The sequence below is a fragment of the Prinia subflava genome, chromosome 33 (genome assembly GCF_021018805.1).
Source record: "Prinia subflava isolate CZ2003 ecotype Zambia chromosome 33, Cam_Psub_1.2, whole genome shotgun sequence".
NCBI lineage: Eukaryota > Metazoa > Chordata > Aves > Passeriformes > Cisticolidae > Prinia > Prinia subflava.
This window is the reverse complement of record NC_086279.1, coordinates 773478-793262: the sequence shown is the minus strand read 5'-3', so window position 1 is coordinate 793262 and position 19785 is coordinate 773478. Positions and strand designations below refer to the sequence as shown.

The window sequence follows — 19785 nt, the reverse complement described above, 5'->3', positions numbered from 1 at the left end:
ATGGGAACACGGAATACAGGACACGGAGCGGGAATGCGGACGAATACTGCGAACATGGTAAAGGGTCAGGAATCGGTCTGGAAATACGAGAGAGGGACTTGGGATGATCTTGGGAATTGGGACAGGGACTAAGAATGGGACAGGGAATGGAAGTAAGAACCAGAAACATTACCAGAAATGGGACAGGGAGTGGGAATGTGGGAACGGGACAGGGAAGATGGAAACCCCCCCGACCCTTGGACCCTTGGCGTCCCTTTATTTGCAGAGGGTATTGTTCATTCAAAAGAGATTCTCCTTCAGCTGGCTAAAACTTTGTTTTCACTTGTTTAGTAACTAACGGCTTGGCATCTTACATCTCAAAGCTCGTCTTCATTTCTACTTTGCTTATAGGTTTCCTATTCTCAAACTCTTTTGCCAAGCAATCATATTTATCAGGCTTTCCTGCTTCATCTTCCCCAACAACCTTCATGGGCGTCCTGGGGCATCTTCCTCTTCCTCACAGCCTCCTCCATCAGGCCAATGGTTGGGAATGGGAAATCCTGGATTTGGGGGGAAAACAAGCGCTGAGTGCATTGGGTTTGAAGGTCCCTCTGCCAAAGTCCAGCTCCAGAAGTCAGTGGGCATCTGGGATCCATAGAAACCTTCCAAACACCAAGAGTAAGCCCTGAAAATGCCTCCCAGGAGTTCCCTGTCTCTGGTCTCTCCCTCCTGGTGTTTGGGGGTTCCCCCCTGTCCCAGCTCCTGGGGGTCACATTTGTATTGAGGGTCCCTCATGTACTTGGTCCTCGCCCTCCTAGGGCTGCTGGGAGTACTGGGAATCCAAAAGCTCCCCCCTCATCTGTCTGCCCACTTAAGGATGCTCTGGGGTTTTTGGGGTCTAGTGCTCCATTCTCTCCTTATTCTCTGCTTGGAGTGCAGGGAGTTCAAGGAGTCCCCCCTGCCCCTCTCCAGGCTGTTGAGGGTCCTGCAAATTGCAGCACTCCCCCCTCTCTGAGCTCCCCACTTTGGGGTCCTGTGGGACTCAGGGCTCTGCTCCTCCAGGCTGCCTTTCCTGGCAGCCACCACTGGGACCCTGCAATGTTCCCCCACGGGGCATTTTCTGCTCAGCTTTGGAGTTCTTCATTCTCCAAACATCCCCCTCAAAAACCCCAACCTAGGGACCCCCCAGGATATCTGGGCCAAGCTCACACCCCGGTGACCTGTGGGCTGTAGGGGGTACAATGATCCCAGAGTTTGGGGGGCTGCAAACTCAGGGAGTGCTCTACATTGTGGTTTCTTCTCCTTTTCCTGATCCTCCTTTATCCCTACTTTTTCTCTCTTTTTCCAACTCCTCCTCTTTCATCCCTTCTCCGCCCTAAATTCCACCTCCTTCTACTTTCATCCCTTCTCCCGCTCCTTCTTCATCCCTCCTCTTTCCTCCTCCTCCTCCTCCCCCAGGAGCAGCCACACCCTCGGTGCCCCGTTCCCAAACCCCTGGCAGCCCGCGGGAGGAGCGGGGATGGAGGCGGGACAGGTCGGGATGGGCAGCGCGGGGCTCTCGGCTGCTCCCACCCGCTGGGGGTGGGGGGAACCCGGCCCGGGGAAAAGGAAAGGGATGTGGGGAAAATTGGGGGCTGCAGAGCCAAACTGGGGCTGGCTGAGGACCCTGGGTGGGGACTTGCAGCCCTTGGGGCTCCTCTCGGGAGATGCGGGATGGGGGAACGAAGAGAGGGGTGGGGGATGTCAGGAGTGGCATCACTGGGAGTGACTGGGCTGTACTGGGATCATCCTGGGAGTGAGTAGCAGCCTGTGAGAAACCATTGAGACCATGTTGGTGGCAAATGGGATATACTGGGAATGATTGTAATCATTCTGAGAGTGACTCGGAGCAGCTGGGAGCAACTGTGATCATATGAGGAGCAACTGAGAGGAAGTGGCAGTGACTGGGTGCATGCTGAGGATAACTGGAAGGAACTGGGCTTATACTGGGAAGAATTGAGATCATGCTGGTGGTGACTGGGATCATACTGGGAGTGAATGCAACTACACTGAGGCTGAGTGGGAGTGGTTGTGAGCAAATGGGATCATGCTGGAAGGAACTGGGAGTGACTGGGAATATGCTGGAAGGAACTGGGGTACACTGGGAGACACTGGGTGATGCTGGAACAACAGTGAGAGTGAAAGGGAGCAACTGGAACCATGTGGGACACAACTGGCAGTGACTGGGAGCAAACTGGACTCATCTTTGGATCATACTGGGAGTGACTGGACTAACACTGGGAGTACCTGAGAGAACATACCATGCCCATCATCTGCCATACTGGGAGCAACTGGGAGCATGCTGGGAGCAAATGGTGTAGTACTGGGACTGACTGGGTTGATCTAGCTGGAGACAACTAGGACCATACTGGGAGTGATTGGAAGCAACTGGGATTATACTGGGACCATCCTGGGAGTGCTGGCCTATGACTAGGATCATACTGGAGGTTACTGGGATCACACTGGTGTTGAAAGGAAGCAACTGGGATCACACTTTGTGCTACTGGGAGTACCTGAGAGAAACTGGGATCATGCTGCAAGCAAACTGAAGTAACTGGGAATGAATGAATGCATGCTGGAGGCAACTGGGATATTCTAGATGTGACTGGGATTACACTGGGATAACTAACACCTTACTGAGGCCACTGGAGCCACTCGGAATGACTATGGACATGCAGAGGGCAACTGGGATATACTGGGCATGACTGGGATTATACTGGGATAACTGACACCTTACTGGGCCACTGGAGTGTCTTGGAATGACTATGGACATGCAGAGGGCAACTGGGATATACTGGGAGTGTCTGTAACCATCCTGGGGTGACTGGAAGCACACTGGGAACAGCTGGGCCTGTGCTGGGTGAGACTGGGATCCCACTGAGGGTGACTGGAATTCTACTGAGATTGAGTGGGAGTGGCTGTGAGCAAGTGGAATCATGGTGAAAGCAACTGGGAGGAGGTGGGAGTGACTGGGAGCATGCTGGGGGTGGCTGGGACATACTGGAAATCACAGGGATCATACTGGAGGCTACTGGGGTCGTGCTGGCATTGCCAGGGAGCAACTGGGATCACACTGGGAGCCACTGGCATCCTACTGGGAGTGACTGGGATCATACTGGCAGTGAGTGGGATCATACTGGGAGTGGCTACAATGACACTGGGATTATATTGCGTGTGAATGGGCTCTGACTGGGTTTTACTGGCAGTTACCAGGCCCATGCTGGGAGCCAACTGTGGACACTGTGAGAGCAACTGGGAATGATAGGATGCATGCTGGTAACAACTGGGATATACTGTGAGTGACTGGGCTAATCCTGGGAGCAAGTGAACCATGCGGAGGTAACTGGGAGTGTCTGGGAATGACTACAGACATGCTGAGGGCAACTGGGATATACTGGGAGGGTCTTTAACCATACTGGGGTAGACTGGGAACACACTTGGAGCGACTGGGATTAACTGGGATTTACAGAGCCTTCACTGGGGACAACTGGAAGTGATTCCCCCTTTCCCCCCCAGCCCTCCCTCAGGCACTGTCACCCGCCCGGAGCAGCGCGATGGCTCCAGCGCTGGGGCTGGGGGGGCAAGGGGGGAGTGGGACCCCCGGCCCCGGGACCCTGACCCGCCATTCCTGGCACCAGGACCCCCCTGCTCCCCTTATCCTGCACAGGGACCCCCTTGAATCCCCTATTTCTGGACATCAGGACCCCCTGCTCCACTTTTCCTGGCCATCCCATGTCTCCCAGCCTCCAGAGTTCGTGTGTGCTTCACCCTGGCATGCCCTGGAACATCTTGGACCCCCATTCCTGCCTTGCCCAGCTTCACCTTTCTGCAAAACCAGAGACCCCCCTGAACTCTCCAAACATCCTGGGTGTCCCCACCCTAGTGCCCCCTTTTTTGAGAAATCCTGGGCTCCCTTTCCTGGGCACCAGGACTCCCTGGAACTCCCTTCTACATCTCCAAGACACTCTTTTGCCACTTTGCCCAGCACTGAGACCCCCCTGCACCCCTTATCCAGCATAAACACAACCTTTTCCTGGCCACCCCGCCTTTCCCAGCCCCCAGCCCCTCCTTTGCTCACACTGAGGAGCCCTGGCACCCCCTTTCCTGGACACAGGATTCCCTGGACACCCCATCCCACTTCTCCCAGTCCCTTCACCCCCTTTCCCTGACTCTGAGCCCCTGAACCTCCTTCCCAGCTCTCCCAGCTCTACAAGTCCCCCCTTTTATTTGTGAGGTGAGATTCCTGGCTCCCCAAACTCTCACTTTCAACCCCCTGCCCCAGCTCCTCCAAATCTCTGTGTCCCCCGAGTTCTCCACTCCCTGCAGGACCTGGACGTGGCACAGTCAGAGCCCAGCCCAGGGGTCCCCCAGTCCTTGACTGTGGGGGACATGGATGGGACCCCCTGTGATCGCTGGGACAGCGAGCGGGGCTGGCTGGAGCTGCAGAGAGCGGGGATGGCAGCGGGAGCTGAGCTGGGATATTGGGATAGGCAGAGCTGGGATATTGGGATAGGCAGAGCTGGGATATTGGGATAGCCAGACCTGGCTCAGGGAGAGGAACCAGCATGAGGCTCACAGTGACCTGGAGACGGGGCTGGTACAACCAGAGCAGGGGGAGTGGGGGTAGCCAGGGGCTGGGCTGGGATCTGTGGGGCTGGGAGAATCCCTGGGAGTGGGATGGGATCTCTGGGCTGGAATGAGAATCCAGGGAGCTGCAAGGGACTCTGTGGGGCTGTTCTGAACGACTCCATGGGTCTGTTCTGTCCTCGTTCTCAGGTCTCCACGTGGTTCACGTGGTTTGCAGCTGCACCCTCCTGTCCAAGGGAGTGTCCATGGATCCCACCAGTACAGGTACAATGGGTGGGATTTCATCTCCTTCCAGCTGGGATCTGGGAGCTTTGCAGTGTCCGACGGTGCCACCTGGATCACCCAGAGGTGCTGGGAATGCAAAGGGATCATGGTGGAGCAGATGAAGCATTAGCTGGGACACATCTGTGTGGAAGAGCTCCCAAAATACATCAGCTGTGGTCAGGAGGCTCTGGAGCACCAAGGTGGGTATGGGAGGGGGAAGATAATTCCTCTGGGAGAGTGGAATTCAGGAAGGGGGGACTTGGGAATGCAGAAATTGCCATGGAATTTCCATGGCCAGATCTCACTCTCATCCCAGTCAGGTGAGAATTCCATGGATGGACACCCCCAACCCACTGCCCTGGGAATTCCACTGGGAAATGGTTTGAATTGATGACCAATCAAATGCCAGCGGTTGTCTAATTAGCAAATTTGCACTGCTAAAACAAATCTTTGGGTGGCTTTAACTAAAGGACCAGGCTTAGACAACATCTGTTTTTCCTATACATCCCTAGGAAAGACATTTTTCACCTGTTTAGTTTGCATGCCAGTAGATGCTTGGCCAGTTCCAGTCACCTTCCCCAGGCACCTTCTGAACCTGAGGAATTAGACATCCATGGCTCTGTAAACATCACCTTTTGTGCCCAGTGTAGCTATAGAGAGAGAAATCAATCTTCAGTCAAGGATGTTTCTCCCTAGCACTCCATGGAGTGCTAAGCCCAGCAAAGCAAAGCTGTCAAAGCAGTTTTCATGGTTCAAACATGGTTCAAACAAGAGGGGGAGATGTTGGAACGCTGGAAATTTAGAATTTCAGGCTTTCTGTGCTAAAAGGCACTGACCCTCAAGCAAGAACTACATTTGACCTGAGGTTGTGGAACAGGCTTCCAAAATTGAGTGATAGCTCTGGGATTATGGGTGTGTAGGTTGAATAGAATTGTGTGATACCACAGGGGGGAGAATTTAGAGTTTACGATTTAAGTATATGGTTTTATATATGAAGCAATATGGAGGATTTAGGGTGTAGGCTATGTTCTTCTTTATTCACCTTCTTCTTCATGGTTTTGGGTGTTTTATTTCCAGTTGGGTGAAAAGATCCACATTGCAAATATTTGGTCTCTGGTTATTGGGATAAAAGTATAAATAATACAGGTGTCATCTCGTTATTGGATAAATAGCTCTTAAAAGACCTTGGAAAGAGTTAGAGACACGGCCAATTTTCACTTGTTAGCAGAACTGACGGTTCCTGAGACTGTAACATAGATAAGAATTAATAAATATCTGAGTCTGAACACGAGCTCCGTCTCCCGAGTATTAATCCTGGCTCTAAGAGAAGATAACAAATCCACCAGGAGTGAAATGAGAAGCAATCCCTGCTGGGATTCCATGGGACACAAATCCCAATCCTGTCCCCAGGCTGGCTCTGTTGTGCCCGTGGCAGCGCCAGGGGAATGCCCTGTCCCTGCCCTGAGCCCAGCACGAGCCTTTCCTTGGGTGTTCTCTGCCCTGCCCGGGGCAGGAGGGCACTGCCAGAGCGGCTTTGGTGGCCCCGGGCACCCGGCCAGGCTCCAGCCCCTGCAGGGGCTCCTTGGGAATGTCCAAGAGCAAAGCTTCAAGCAAACAACAGTTTCTGGAGGGGATTCTCCCCCTTGGCCTGTGCTGGGAGCCCAAGGGCAACAGCCCGGGCAGAACAGCCCAAAATGCTGGAGCTCAGTGTCCCTGGGCCAGGCCGTGTTCCCTGGCTGTGCCCTGTCCCTCAGCTGTCCCCTGTCCCTCAGCTGTGCCCTGTCCTTCAGCTCTGTCCCCTGTCCCTCAGCTCTGTGTGGCTGGGGCTGGCAGCAGGACCCAGGGGGAGAAAACCCTGAGCCCCAGCTGGGCCAGTTTCCCCCAGGGGGGCCCAGGTCACTCCCAGCATGGGCCCTTGTGGCTCCCATTAACCCCCAGTACGGTTCCTGCCACTCCCAGTAAGTTACAGCCATTCTCAGCGTGGTTCCAGTCAGGCCCAGTATGATCCCACTCACTGCCGCTGTGGCTCCAGTCCTTCCCAGTATGATTCCAGTATGAACCCAGTCACTCTGGGTACTGTACTATTTGCCCGCAGCATGGTTCCAGTTGTTCACAGTCACTCAGTATGGTTTCAGTCACTCCCAGTAACATCCCAGTCACTCCCAGAAACTCACAGTATTATTCCAGTAACTTCCTTTATGGTTCCTCTGTGATCCCAGTCATTCCTGGTCTCTCCCAGTGGCCCTCAGTGTTCTTCCACTCCCTCCCAGTATCTCCCAGTAGCCTCCAACATGATTCCAGCTGCTGCCTGTATATCCCAGTTGCCCCAATATGGTCCCACTTGCCCTCAGCATGCTCCCACTCACTTCCAATATGATCCCAGAATGACCCGAGTCACCCTCAGTGTGGTTCCAGTTGCTCCCAGTAGGATCTCAATTGTCCCCAACATGGTCCCATTTCCTCCCAGTGTGATCCCAGTTGGCTCTAGCACAGACCCAGTCACTCCCACTAGATGCTACTCCTATGCCATGATGCCAGTTGCTCCCAGCATGGTCCTAGTTGCTCCCAGTTCCTCCCACTCTGATCCCAGTTGGCCCTAGCATAGACCCAGTCATTCCAAGTATGATCCCAATATGAGTCCAGTAGGACCCCAATCTCCCCCAGCATGGTCCCAGTCAATCCCAGTTGCTTTCAGTGTGTTCCCAGTCACCCCCAGTATGGTCACAGACACTCCCAGTATATGCCAGTTACCCTCAGCATGTCCACAATCATTGACAGTCAGAGCCACATGTCCCCGTAAGGTTCCACTTTTCACCAGTGTGATCCCAGTCACTCTCAGGCAATCCCAGTGTGTCCCACTATGATCCCTGTTGTGCCACTTGTGGTCCTGCTGGGTCCCAGTGTGCTCTGAGCTTGCTCCCAGTGGGTCCCAATCCTAGGCCCAGTGCATGCCAGTGTATCGCAGTGTATCCTGTTGTATGCTGGTGTATCCCAGTATATCCCGGTGTATCCCGGTGTCCCAGTCCATCCCAGCCTGTCGCAGTCCATCCCGGTCCCTTCCCAGCAGCTGCCTCCCTTTCCCGGATCCTGCCCCTCCCGCCCCCGGAGCTGCTGCCGGACACCCCCCCAAGACGCTGCTGGGGCTCGGGGGCTTCGTCTTGGGCTTCATCTGCCGGGGCTGGGGCTTGGCCTCCACTGCGGGAGAAGGTGAGGGGGGGGTCCCCGGAGGTGGCGTCCCCCCCTCGGAGCGTGTGTGACTCCCCCATGTCCCCCCAGGCCGGGGTCACCCCCTTTTCTCTCCCCACAGCTCCTTACCCAGCTCCTGCTCCCCCCGGGGAGGGGCTTTGGGGAGCCCCCCTGAGACCCCTGGAATCCCCATTCCTGGCCACTGGGACCCCCCCACATCTCCTTCCACAGCTCCGGGACCCCCTGCATCCCCTTATCCTACACCGACAGCCCCCTGCACCCCCTTTCCTGGGGATCCTCCTCTCCCAGCCCCTGCACCCCCTGTTTCTGTCACCCCGGGGACCCCCGGACCCCCATTCCCGCCCAGCCCGGGCCACCGCACCCCCAGGCCTCCCTTTCCTGGGAAACCCGAGCAGGGCACGGGGCTCTGCAGCCGCTCGGGGATTGATGATCACCCGAAGGAAAGGGAGAGCACAGGACAGAGCGAGAGCAGGAGACTGGCAATCAGGGATGGCAGTCCCAGCGCCCAGTCCAGCTCCGCCGGGGCCGGGAGCCGCAGCCGCAGGAGAAAATGGATCGGCGGCTGGCGCTGCTTGCTGGGCTTTGGGCCGAAGGCAGCGGGTTCCAGGCTGGCTTTGAGCGCAGGCCCCGGGAGTTGAGCACAGCCCGGCGCGGGGGTCCCGCAGTGCGTGGCCGAGGAGGGTCCCGGGGGATGCCAGGAGGGGATCCCGGGGGATTCCCTGGAATTCCGCCCTGCCCTCCGCCCGCGCTCCCTCGGGCACTTTCGCTTCCGCCTTCTCCGCCCTGCGCAGCCGGGATCTGCCCAGCGACCGGTGACGACACAGAAGACGCGCGCTGCCATTGGCGGGAAGGAAAGAGCGGCGCCAATGGCGGGGCCGGTGGAGGTCTTGGAGGCGGGGCCGAGGCTGTGGGCGGGGCCGCAGCAGAGCAGCGCGATGGCTCCAGCGCTGGGGCCGGGGCCGCTCCCGGTACCCCGGGGGGGCAGCGAGAGGTGAGGGGGACCCCCGGCACCGGGACTCTTTGATCGCCCATTCCGGAACACCGAAAGTCCCCTAAACTCCCATTCCTGGGCGCGACGATCCTCCCGAACGCCCATTCCCGAGCGCGGGTTCCACCCTGCATCCCCTAATCCCGCACCAACAACCCCTGCACCCCTTTCCCGGCCATCTCCCCTCTCCCAACCCCCTGAGCCCCCTTTTCCTTGACCCGGATACCCCCTGGACCCCTATTCCTGCCTTTCTCAACACCCAGCCCCTCCTTTCCTCAACGCTGAGGATATCCGGGACCTCTATTCCCAGCTATCCCGGGTTTCCCCGCCTTGTGCTGGGAGTGGGGACACCGGAGACCCTTGGAGCTCCTTTTCCTGGATACAGGGACCCCCTTAACCCCACCCATTCCACCTCTACCCCTCCCAAGCATCTCCTTTTCTCAATCCTGGAATCCCGAAACCCTTTTCCAGGTTCTCCCAGTTTTCCCCGTTCCCCCTTTCTTCCACCCGTGATCCCCCAGTCCCCCCAAATCTCCGTGTCCCCCCAGTTCTCCTCTCGCTGCGGTCCCTGCCCGTGGCGCTGCCGGAGCCCGGCCCGGGCTTCCCCCGTTGGTGTCCGTGGGCTCCCTGGATGGGATCCCCTTCCAGCGCCGCCACAGCCAGCGGGGCCGGGCGGGGCCGCAGCCGCCGGGGATGGCGGCCGGAGCCGAGGCGGGATCTGGGCACAGGCAGAGGCAGCACAAGGAGCGGCACCGGCACGGGGCCAGCAGGGAGCTGCAGATGCTGCAGGAGCGGCACAGCCAGAGCGGGGCTCAGCGCGGGGAGCCGGGCCTGGGGGATCTGTGCGCCTGCGATGGCAACTGTGGCACTGCCCTGGGGATCCCTGGGGCTGGGCCGGGATCTGGGGCACTGGGATGTGCATCCATGCGGATCCAAGGGGCTGGGATGAGACTCTGTGTGTCTCCACCAGACTCTGGGGCTCTGTAGGGCTGGAATGGGGCTCTGTAGGGCTGTAGGGACACAATTCCGTGGGTCTCCGTGGGTCCAATCCCTCCCCAGGTCTCCCCACACTGCAAGAGGTTCCCGGCTGTGACCTCCTGTCCCACGGGATCAGCGGATCCGATGGTTTCGGCTCCGACAGGCGGGAATTCCTCTCCATCCAGCTGACATCCGGGGGATTCGCGGATGCCGAAAAGCTGGGAACAAGATGAGATTAAAGCTGAGGAATTACCAAAGCCCCTGGGGCACACCTTCGGGGGAATGTCTCTGGAAATATGCCAGTGATGGTGTCCTGGGGTGACAGTGCTTTGTATCCCAATCTTGTGTTTCTGTTCCTGTGCTCTCAGTTGTTTTGTCTAATAGCCGCGCCCCTCCCCCTTGCTGCTGCTTGCTGCTGCTGCGGGCTTTTGCTTGCTTTCTGCGTGCCTGCTGCTTTTTTGCTGCTTTTCTGCCTTTGTTTTTTTTTTTTTTTTCTCATCCCCCTCCTTCCTTCTTCCCCTTCTCTGAAGACCATCGGAACCGACTCTGGACCTTGATCTGGGAACGTCAAGGAACCCCTGCCCGGAGTGTGCATCTGTGAGAGAAGCTTGGCACCCTCCCCAGGAGAGACTGCCCAAGTTGTTCAGCCTCTCTTGGACTGGTGAAAACGTTTGTTATCATCTGGGGCTGTTTTTTCTTGTGTTGGGGAGTGTTTTTTTAGTTGTCTCTTAATAAACAAGTTTATTCCACTTTTCTTCCAAGGAAATTCTTTCCGTACCCGGTGGTGGGGGGAGGATTTGTGGGGGTTTGTTTTTTTTAAGGGGCTCCTTTTGGAGATTTTCCCCTAATTTGTCCTAAACCAGGACAGATGGAAACAGAAGGGGAAGAAAACCATGGAAGTTCCCTAATGTATTGCTGTGCCTGGGGTGTTCTGCCCAGTGTGGCAGACAGTGAGAAAGACTCCTAGGCTGCCACTCATCACAGCTCTCAGAGTTTTAGGTGAGAGGCTTGCAGCAGATCCAGTGGTGAGGGGAGTTCAAGGGGGTCCCTTAGGATTTGGGAGATCCCAAATATCTAATGGGGGGTCCCTTTAGATTTGTGGAGGACCCCCTGGCAACCCAGGATCTCCCTGAACACGCTGACGCTGCCCGTGTGCAGTGAGAAGGTTCAAACCCAGCACAGACTCCCAGCTCTGTCACCCAGGCATCACCCAGGTACCCCCAAACCCTCCCGGGAGCCCTCAACTACCCTAGGATACCCCAACCTCCCCCAGGATCCTGAAAACATCCTTGGAAAGCTCCAAAAAGTCTACAAAACTGCAAAACCCCGTACGGAGTCCCCAAAACTCTCTCAGGACATCAAAATTCCTGCAGGACCTTCCAACACTCCCCCAGTATCACCTTGAGAAGGTTTATACCTGACATGGGGTCCAATCTCTGTCACCAGCAGATACCCCAAAACAGCCTTGGAAGGCCAAATTCCACCCCCGGGATTGCCAAACACCCTCCTTTGCCACCCCTGAAACCCCCCAAAAACCACCGTTACCCCAAACAGCCCCCTGACCCTTGAACTCCCCGCAGGAGCTGCTCACTAAGGTTTATACCCAGCACAGGGCCCCCATTGCCATCCCCTAGATACCCCCAAATCTCCCCGGGACCCCCAACCCTCCCCGGGGCTCCATTGCCAGAATCAAGGGGAGTGGTGTTCTCCTTTCAAGGGGAGTTCTGGTGCAGTCCAATTTTATGGACCTCTTCAAGCGGTGATGGTAGAGAGAACCCCAAAACCCCACCCTGGGGAGCAAAACATCCCCTGCAGGGGCTTGTAGTGGGGGCCCCCCGAAAAACGTCCCTTTAAGCCATCATGATCCCTTCTTAGGAGGGGCCTCTGGAGCTGCAGCCACACAAACATCCTAAAACCCTTGGAATAAAACACTTGTAGTGATGGGATGCCCCCAAAAAACCTTAAAAAGAGAACAACTTGTCTTTAAAGGGGCCAGAATACCCTTAAGCACCCTCAAAGAGGGACAGGATCCCATCCTCTGCTGGGGCCTCTCCGAGGCAGGAACGCTCCCCTTTGCTGCATTCAGGGGAGCCCTGAACGACGACGGATCCTGGGCTGAGCCCCCCACTCAGCCGGGGGTGAGGAGGGATCGGGAAGGGCTGGGACAAGACCGGGAATGCCACATGTTATACAGGAAAGGACTGTGAATGTGCACAGGGATTTGGAGAATGGATAGGGACTGGGAATGGGAATGGAAATAGGAGGCAGGGACTGGGAAGGATACTGGGAATGGTGACAGGGCCTAAGAATGGGACAGGGAATATGGGACACAACCAGGGTTGGGGACAGGACCTGGGAATGAGGACAGGGCCTGAGAATGGGACTGGAAATAGGTGACAGGGACTGGAAATGATACAGGGAACAGGGAGAGAGAACAAGAATGGGAGCTGGAATACCAGAATGGGACAGGAAATTCAGGACTGAGACCAGGAATGGGACAGTGTATGGAGAGCGACCAGGAATGGCACCAGGCATGGGAATGTGGAAACAGGACAGGAAATAATATGGAAGCAGCAAGTGGAGAGAGAATATGGGCTGGGGATTAGGAAGAGGGTCCGCTGTCAGAAATGGCAATGCAGGAATGGGACTGGGACTGGGAATATGGGAACAGGACAGGGAATAAAGCAATGGAAATCCAGGACCTGCAGCAGGACCGGAAAGATGAGAATGGGAAAAGGGCAGGGAATATGGGAGTAGGAATATGTGAATGGCAACCAGTCAGAGAACACAGGACAGGGAATGAGAGTGGGAATGGGATCTGGACTGGTATGGGAGCTGGATGGGACCAGAAGTGAGGTGACACAGGAATGGGCAGGGGGCAAGGGGAGCGACAGCAGGGACAGGGGGATCCTGGACATGCGACACCAGAAAAAGGGACAAGAGGACATGGGCACAGTTCCAAGGCAGGGGGTCCTTGATCAGCTGGCCCAGAACCTCCCCCAGGGTCTCCCAATGCAGCCAGGGCCACTTAGCCTGGGGAGCCCAAAGCCCTGGAAACCCCAAAGTTTCTGCCAGGAACCCACAACTCCCTGGCACCCAGTATTCCCCACATCCCCTGGAAGATCTCCCCATGTCCCCATCCACGTCTTTGAGGAACATTTTCTTTTTACCCCGATTTTGGGTGTTTTGATGGGATAAAGAGAAATGAAAAGAAAACGAAACCCATGGGGAGCTAGGAGGATGTGGAGCTCCCAGCAAAGTGTCTTCCCAACACGGATCACCGGCACCATGGATCACTGGGGCTCTGCCTACCAGGGGTCCCTGGGCCTCATCCAGTGTGTATCCTCCCATGGGGGATGGAGCTGGAGCAGTGCACAAAGCTCTTCCAGCACTCATGGCAATTGCAGGACGTCCTTTAGTGCTGGCTCCATTGATGTCGGGTCAAGTGAGAGCTCCTGGAGAAGATTTTCTCACAATGGGGACACTCGTAGGGCCTCTCCCCAGTGTGGATGCGCCGGTGCCTGACAAGGGTGGAGTTTTGCTTGAAGCCCATCCCACAGTCAGGGCAGCGGAAGGGCCTCTCATCCGTGTGACTTTGCTGGTGTCTAAGGAGATTGTAGCTGGTCTGAAACCTCTTCCCACACTGATCACACCTGTAGGGCCTCTCCCCTTTGTGGCTCCTCTTCTGGACAGTCAAGACAGATTTCTGGCTCAAGCACTTCCCACACTCCCCACACTTGTAGGGCCAATCCCGTGTGTGGATTCTCCCGTAGCAGATAAACTTATGTCTCTGCCTCTTCTCACATTTTGAGCACTTGTGGGGCTTCTCCCCATCATGATGCTGCTCATGGACCCCCAGCTCTGAGCTCTGGCCGCATCTCTTGCTGAGTTCCCGGGCCAGGGTGGATCTTTCCTCCTCGGATCCCCGAGATCTGCATTTGCAGCCAGTCCTCATGCGGCATCTCCGGTGCTTTTCCTCCCTGTTGGATTCCTGCACCCTGGAGCCGCTCAACACAGCCTCTTCCATGAGGGTCTGCTGTGGGGATTTGTCCTCCCTGGGCTCCGTGCTCAGTTCCGTGTCTGGGAAAGGAAGGACGAGAGAGGATGGGATTTGTCTCCGGGCCACAGGGAAGGGCAAGGAGATCCCCCAGGGCATCCGTGGCAGGATGGCGTTGGCATCGTGGTTGTCCTGCAGCCGGAGGCCAGGCTGGGCTTGGAGATGGAGCAGCAGAGAGGGAAAAAGGGCACTGACTTCCTCCTCACCTGCCTGCGGCCCCTGGGGATACTTGCTCTTCCTTGTGACCTCCTCCTCCAGCGGTTCAAGGTTTGGGAAAGGGAAATCCTGGTTTGAGAAAAAGAAGAGCTGAGGGCGTTGGGTTTGATGGTGCTGCTGCCCAAGTGCAGCTGCAGAAGTCAGTGCCCCTTTCAGCCTCGGGGGTTCCGGACCCCGCTCATCTTCAGGCTCTGCCCGCCAGTACCACGAGAATGACCACCTTAGACGCCTTGAGATCCCTCTAGCCTCATCTCTGGCTCAACTCTGTGGTCCTGCATGATGAAAACATCCCCTGCCTCACAAAAAAGCAACAACAAAAAAACCCCTCCCGGAGATCCCCTCGATGGATTTTGGTCGAGCTCCCCCTCCCCGGCGACCTGCGCGCTCCGGGGATCGCGATGCTGCCGGAGCCGGGGGAGCTGCGGCCTCAGAGGGCGGGCGGGAGAACCGCGTGCTGCTGCTGCTGCTGCTCCTCCTCTTCCTCCCGCTCCTCCTCTTCCTCCTCCTCTGGCTCACGTTTTCCCGCTCCTCCTCTTCCAGCTGCTCCTGCTTTTCCTCTTCCTCCTCCTCTGTCCCTGCTCTTCCTCCCGCTCCTCCTCCGCTCCCAGCCCGGCCCAGCCGGTGTCGACACCCAAAAGCAGCCGCGCTCTGCCCTGGGGGGGTTCCAAAGCGGCCCGGCCTCGCCCGGCACCGGCAGCGATCCTGGGAGCAGCGGGAAGGAATTGCGAGCGCTTTCTGTCCCAGTGTGGCTCTTACTGGGAGCACTGGGATGGAACTGGGAGGAAACAGAGCCCGGACGCGGCTGCAGCCGGCGAAGGGCGGAAACAAATTTAAAGGCGCGGTTATGCAAATCTAGGAGCGAATAGCGCTCTGTGATTGGCGGGCGCGACAGCCCGGGAATTCCCGTCATAAGTGGCGAAAGGGAGAGATGGCGGCGGCGGCCGCGGAGAGGGGACGGGGAGCGCGAATGGGGACCGGGACTAGGAAGAACAATACGGGAATATGGGAACGGGACAGGGAAGATGGAAACAACGACCGCAGAGAGAATATGGGATGGGGATCAGAGTTCCAAAGTGCTCCATTAAACACATCTGAGCTGCGAACTCTGCAGCTGGGCCTCCCCTGGGCTGCTGCGGCCCAGGGCCCAAAGGCTGGAGCTGCAGCCTTGCTCCTGTGGCAAGAACAGGAGGCTCCTGCAGGCCCGTGTCCCCTGCATGGCCCCAGCAGCAGGGAGGGCTGTGAGGCACAGCGGGTGCTGGCAGGAGGGGCTGCTGTGGCCAGCTGGGGCCTGTGAGAAATGCCCAAAGCCTTGTGCTGTGTGCAGCTGGGCAAGGGCAGCAGCAGGGCTGAAGGGTTCGTGTGCCACAGGCAGGCCGAGCTGGGGAGCCCTGAGGGCCCCATGGGAGAGGTGGCCCTGGGGAACTGGGACAGGGAATGGGGACAGGGACCGGGAATGCGAACAGGGATCGGGAATAGAGGATTGGAAATATGAGACAGGGATTGGGGATGATAATGGAAATGGGGATAGGGACCAAGAATGGGACCAAAAATAGCAGACTGAGACTCGGAATGGCACAGGGAATACGAGGCAGGGACTGAGAATGTGACATGGAATACAGAACTGGGACGAGGAATGGCACTTGCAATGGTACTCGGAATGGGGACAGGGATCGGTAATGGGGACGGGGACTGGAATTAGGACTGGAAATGTGAGATGGGGACTGGGAATGATACTGGTAATGGGGAGAGGGACTAAGAACTGGACAGGGAATATGGGACTGGGACAAGAAATGGGACCACGAATGGAGAGAGGCAATCGGACTGGAAATGGGATTGGAAATGGGGACAAGGACCAGGATTGGAACTGGAAAGGAGGACAGGGACTGGGAATAGGACTGGAAATATGAGACAGGGACTGAGAATGATACAAGGAATGGAGACAGGGACCAAGAATGAGACCCAGAATACCGGACCGGGACTGGGAATGGTGACAGGGACTGGGAATATGGGACGGGGATCTAGAATGGGGATAGGGACCAGGAAGGGCAATAGAGGCTGTAAATGGGATCAGGGACTGGGAATGTGTCCTGGTTTAGGACAAAATTAGGGAGAAATCTCTACAACTCTCTCCCCCACAACCGAGTTCGGGAGGAATTTCCTCAGAGGAAAAGTGGAAAAAACTTGTTTATTAAGAAACAACAACAAAAAAACACTCCCCAACACAAGAAAAACAGTCCGAGATGACAACAAATGTTTTCACCAGTCTAAGAGAGGGTGAGCAATCTCTGCTGGGGAGGGTGCCAAAGCTTATCTCAGGTGCAGACTCCGGGGGGTTTTCCCTTGACGTTCCCGAATCAGGGCCCGAAGCAGGTCCGATGTCTTCAGGGAAGGGAGGAAGGAAAGAAGGGGAAAAACAAAAGCAGAAAAATGGCAAAAAGCAAGCAAAAAGCAGAAAGCAAGAGAGCAAAGCCAGCAAAGCAGCCTAAAGCTAGCAGCAAGCAAGCCAAAAGCAAAGAGCCGGGGGAGGGGCTCAGCTATAGACAAAACAAACTGAGAACATGGGAACAGAAACACACGATTTGGGATACAAAGCATGAAAGTGTCTTGTCACCCTAGGACAGAATGGAACCAGGAATGGGACTGGGAATGCAGCTGGTAATGGGACCAGCAATGAGGACAGGGACCGGGAATGGGGACAAAGAGTGAGAATGGGACTGGAAATATGAGACAGAGACTGGGAATTATACTGGGGATGGAGAAAGGGACCTGTAATGGGACCAGGAACAGGAATATCAGAACAGCACAAAGAACATGAATAGAGCAAGCGTAGAGAGAATATGGGATGGGAATTAGGAAGGTGGGGCTGGGGTCAGAAATGGGAATACAGTAACGGGACTGGAAACATGGGAACAGGACAGGGAATACAGCAATGGAAATGAGGGTCTGGCAGAGAGACCAGGAATATGATAACAAGAACAGGGCAGGGAATATGGGACCGGAATTATAGGAACAATACCCAGAAGGAGAATATGGGAAAGGGACTGCAAATGAGACTGGCAATGGGATTGGGACTGGGATCGGCCCAGAACAGGACCGGGAGTGGGGTGACATGAGAATGGGCAGGGGGAAAGGGGAGTGACCATGTGGTGAGGGATCTACTGGGCAGAGGACGTCAGGAACTGGGATGAGGGGACATGCGGATAGTTCCGGGGCAGGGGGTCCTTGATCAGCTGCCCTGGAACTTCCCCCAGGAAGCCAAAGCCAGAGCCCTTCAGCCTGGGGAGCCCAAATCCCTGAGCAACCCCAAAGTTCCTGCCAGGAACCCTCAGCTCCCTCACACTCAGCATTCCTACATACCCTGGGAGATATCACCAATGTCCCTAACCACGCCTTTCTTCAACATCTTTTATTTTTGCCCTGATCTTGGGTGTTTTGAAAGGATAAAAAGAAATGAAAAGAAAATCCAGGCCATATGGAGCAAGGAAGATGTAGAGCCCCAAGTCAGGCGTCTTCCCAACACTGATCGTCGGCACCACAGATCACTGGGGCTCTGCCAAGAGAGGTCACTGGGGATCATCCAGTGAGGATCCTCCCATGGGGGATGGAGCTGGAGCAGCACACAAAGCTCTTCCCACACTCGGGGCACTCACAGGAGTTCCCTCAGTGCTGGCTCTGTTGGTGTTGGGTCAAGTGAGAGCTCTTGGAAAACCTCTTCCCACACTCAGGACACTCGTAGGGCCTCTCCCCAGTGTGGATGCGCCGGTGGGTGACAAGGGCGGAGTTGTACCTGAAACCTTTCCCACAGTCGGAGCAGCGGAAGGGCCTCTCATCCGTGTGAATGCGCTGGTGCAGGAGGAGACTGGAGCTGGTGGGAAACCTCTTCCTGCATTTATCACACTCATAGGGCCTCTCCCCTGTGTGGCTCCTCTGGTGGATAATTAGGTGGGGGCTCTGGCTGAAGCTCTTCCCACACTCCCCACACTCATAGGGCCGTTCCCCCGTGTGACTCCTCTGGTGAACGATCAGGGCAGAGCTATCGACGAAGCTCTTCCCACACTCGGGACACTCGTAGGGCCTCTCCCCAGTGTGGATGCGCTGGTGGGTGACGAGGTGGGAGTTTCGCTGGAAGCCCAACCCACAGTCAGGGCAGCGGAAGGGCCTCTCATCCGTGTGAGTCCGCTGGTGCTTGAGGAGATTGGAGCTGCTCTTAAACCTCTTCTTGCATTGGTCACACTCGTAGGGCCTCTACCTGGTGTGGCTTCTCTGGTGGTAGGTCAGGTGGGAGCTCTGGCTGAAGCTCTTCCCACACTCCTCACACTTGTAGGGCCGTTCCCCTGTGTGGCTCCTCTGGTGGATAATTAGGTGGGGGCTGTGTCTGAAGGTCTTCCCACACTGAGGACACTCGTAGGGCCTCTCCCCGGTGTGGATGCGCCGGTGCTTGCTGAGGGCAGAGTTGTCCCTGAAGGCCATCCCACAGTCATGGCAGTGGAAGGGCTTCTCATCTCTGTGAATCCGCAGGTGCAAGAGGAGATTGGAACTGGTGGTAAACCTCTTCTTGCACTGGTCACACTCGTAGGGCTTCTCCTTGGTGTGGATCCTCTGGTGGACTCTTAGGCCGGATCTAAAAGTGAAGCTCTTCCCACACTCCCCACACTCATAGGGCCGTTCCCCCGTGTGGATCCTCATGTGTTGGATCAGGTAGGATTTTTGGCTGAAGCTCTTCTCACATTTTGAGCACTTGTGGGGCTTCTCCCCATTGTGAAGTTGCTCAGCGGCCCCCAGCTCTGAGCTCCGGCCACCTCCCCTGCGCAGAGTAGATCTTTCCTCCTCGGATCCCCGAGATCTGCGTTTACAACCCGTCCTAGTGCGGGATCTCCGAGGCTTTTCCTCCTCGATAATCTCCTGCACCCTAGAGCTGCTCACCACAGCCTCTTCCATGAGGTTCTGCTGCAGGGATTTGTCCTCCCTGGGCTCCGTGCTGGAGCCCATGCTCAGCTCCATGCTCAGCTCCATGCTCAGCTCCGTGTCTGGGGGAGGAAGGACAAGGAGAGTATGGGATTTTCCTCCATGCTAGAGGGAAGGAGAAGGAAATCCCCCCAGTTCATCCCCAGTAGGATAGCGTTGGCAGTGGGGTTGTCCTGCAGCCGGGGGCCAGCCTGGGCTGGAAGATGGAGCAGGAAGCAGGGCGAAAGGGGCAGTGACTTCCTCCTCACCTGCCTGCGGCTCCCGGGACACCTTCCTCTTCGTCCTAGCCCCCTCCTCCTCCTGCAGGCCAAGGTTTGGGAAAGGGAAATCCTGGTTTGGGAGGAAAACAAGGGCTGATCGCGTTGGGTTTGATGGTGCCGCTGCCCAAGTGCAGCTGCAGAAATCAGCGCCCCCGTAAGCCTCGAGGGGCCCGGACCCCGCTCATCTCCAGGCTTTGCCCGGCGGTACCGGGCGATCGCTACGTGGGAACCCCCGAAATCCCTCC

General features: G+C 56.6%; 1 protein-coding gene and 1 pseudogene across 1 annotated transcript; both read right to left on the bottom strand.

Annotated features, from left to right (window-relative positions):
• LOC134563059 (zinc finger protein 850-like) overlaps positions 1-19785 on the bottom strand; it is a 45869-nt pseudogene that overhangs the window by 6854 nt on the left and 19230 nt on the right.
• LOC134563100 (zinc finger protein 239-like) lies at positions 10517-15005 on the bottom strand. The gene has a single exon (XM_063420904.1). It carries the CDS (start codon positions 14196-14198, stop codon positions 13458-13460), a length of 741 nt encoding a protein of 246 aa, XP_063276974.1. The 5' UTR covers positions 14199-15005; the 3' UTR covers positions 10517-13457.

What these genes read in the sequence shown, in the direction of transcription:
- LOC134563100 (XM_063420904.1), bottom strand. Translation starts at nt 14,198, where the DNA reads ATGCCCTGGGGGATCTCCTTGCCCTTCCCTGTGGCCCGGAGACAAATC.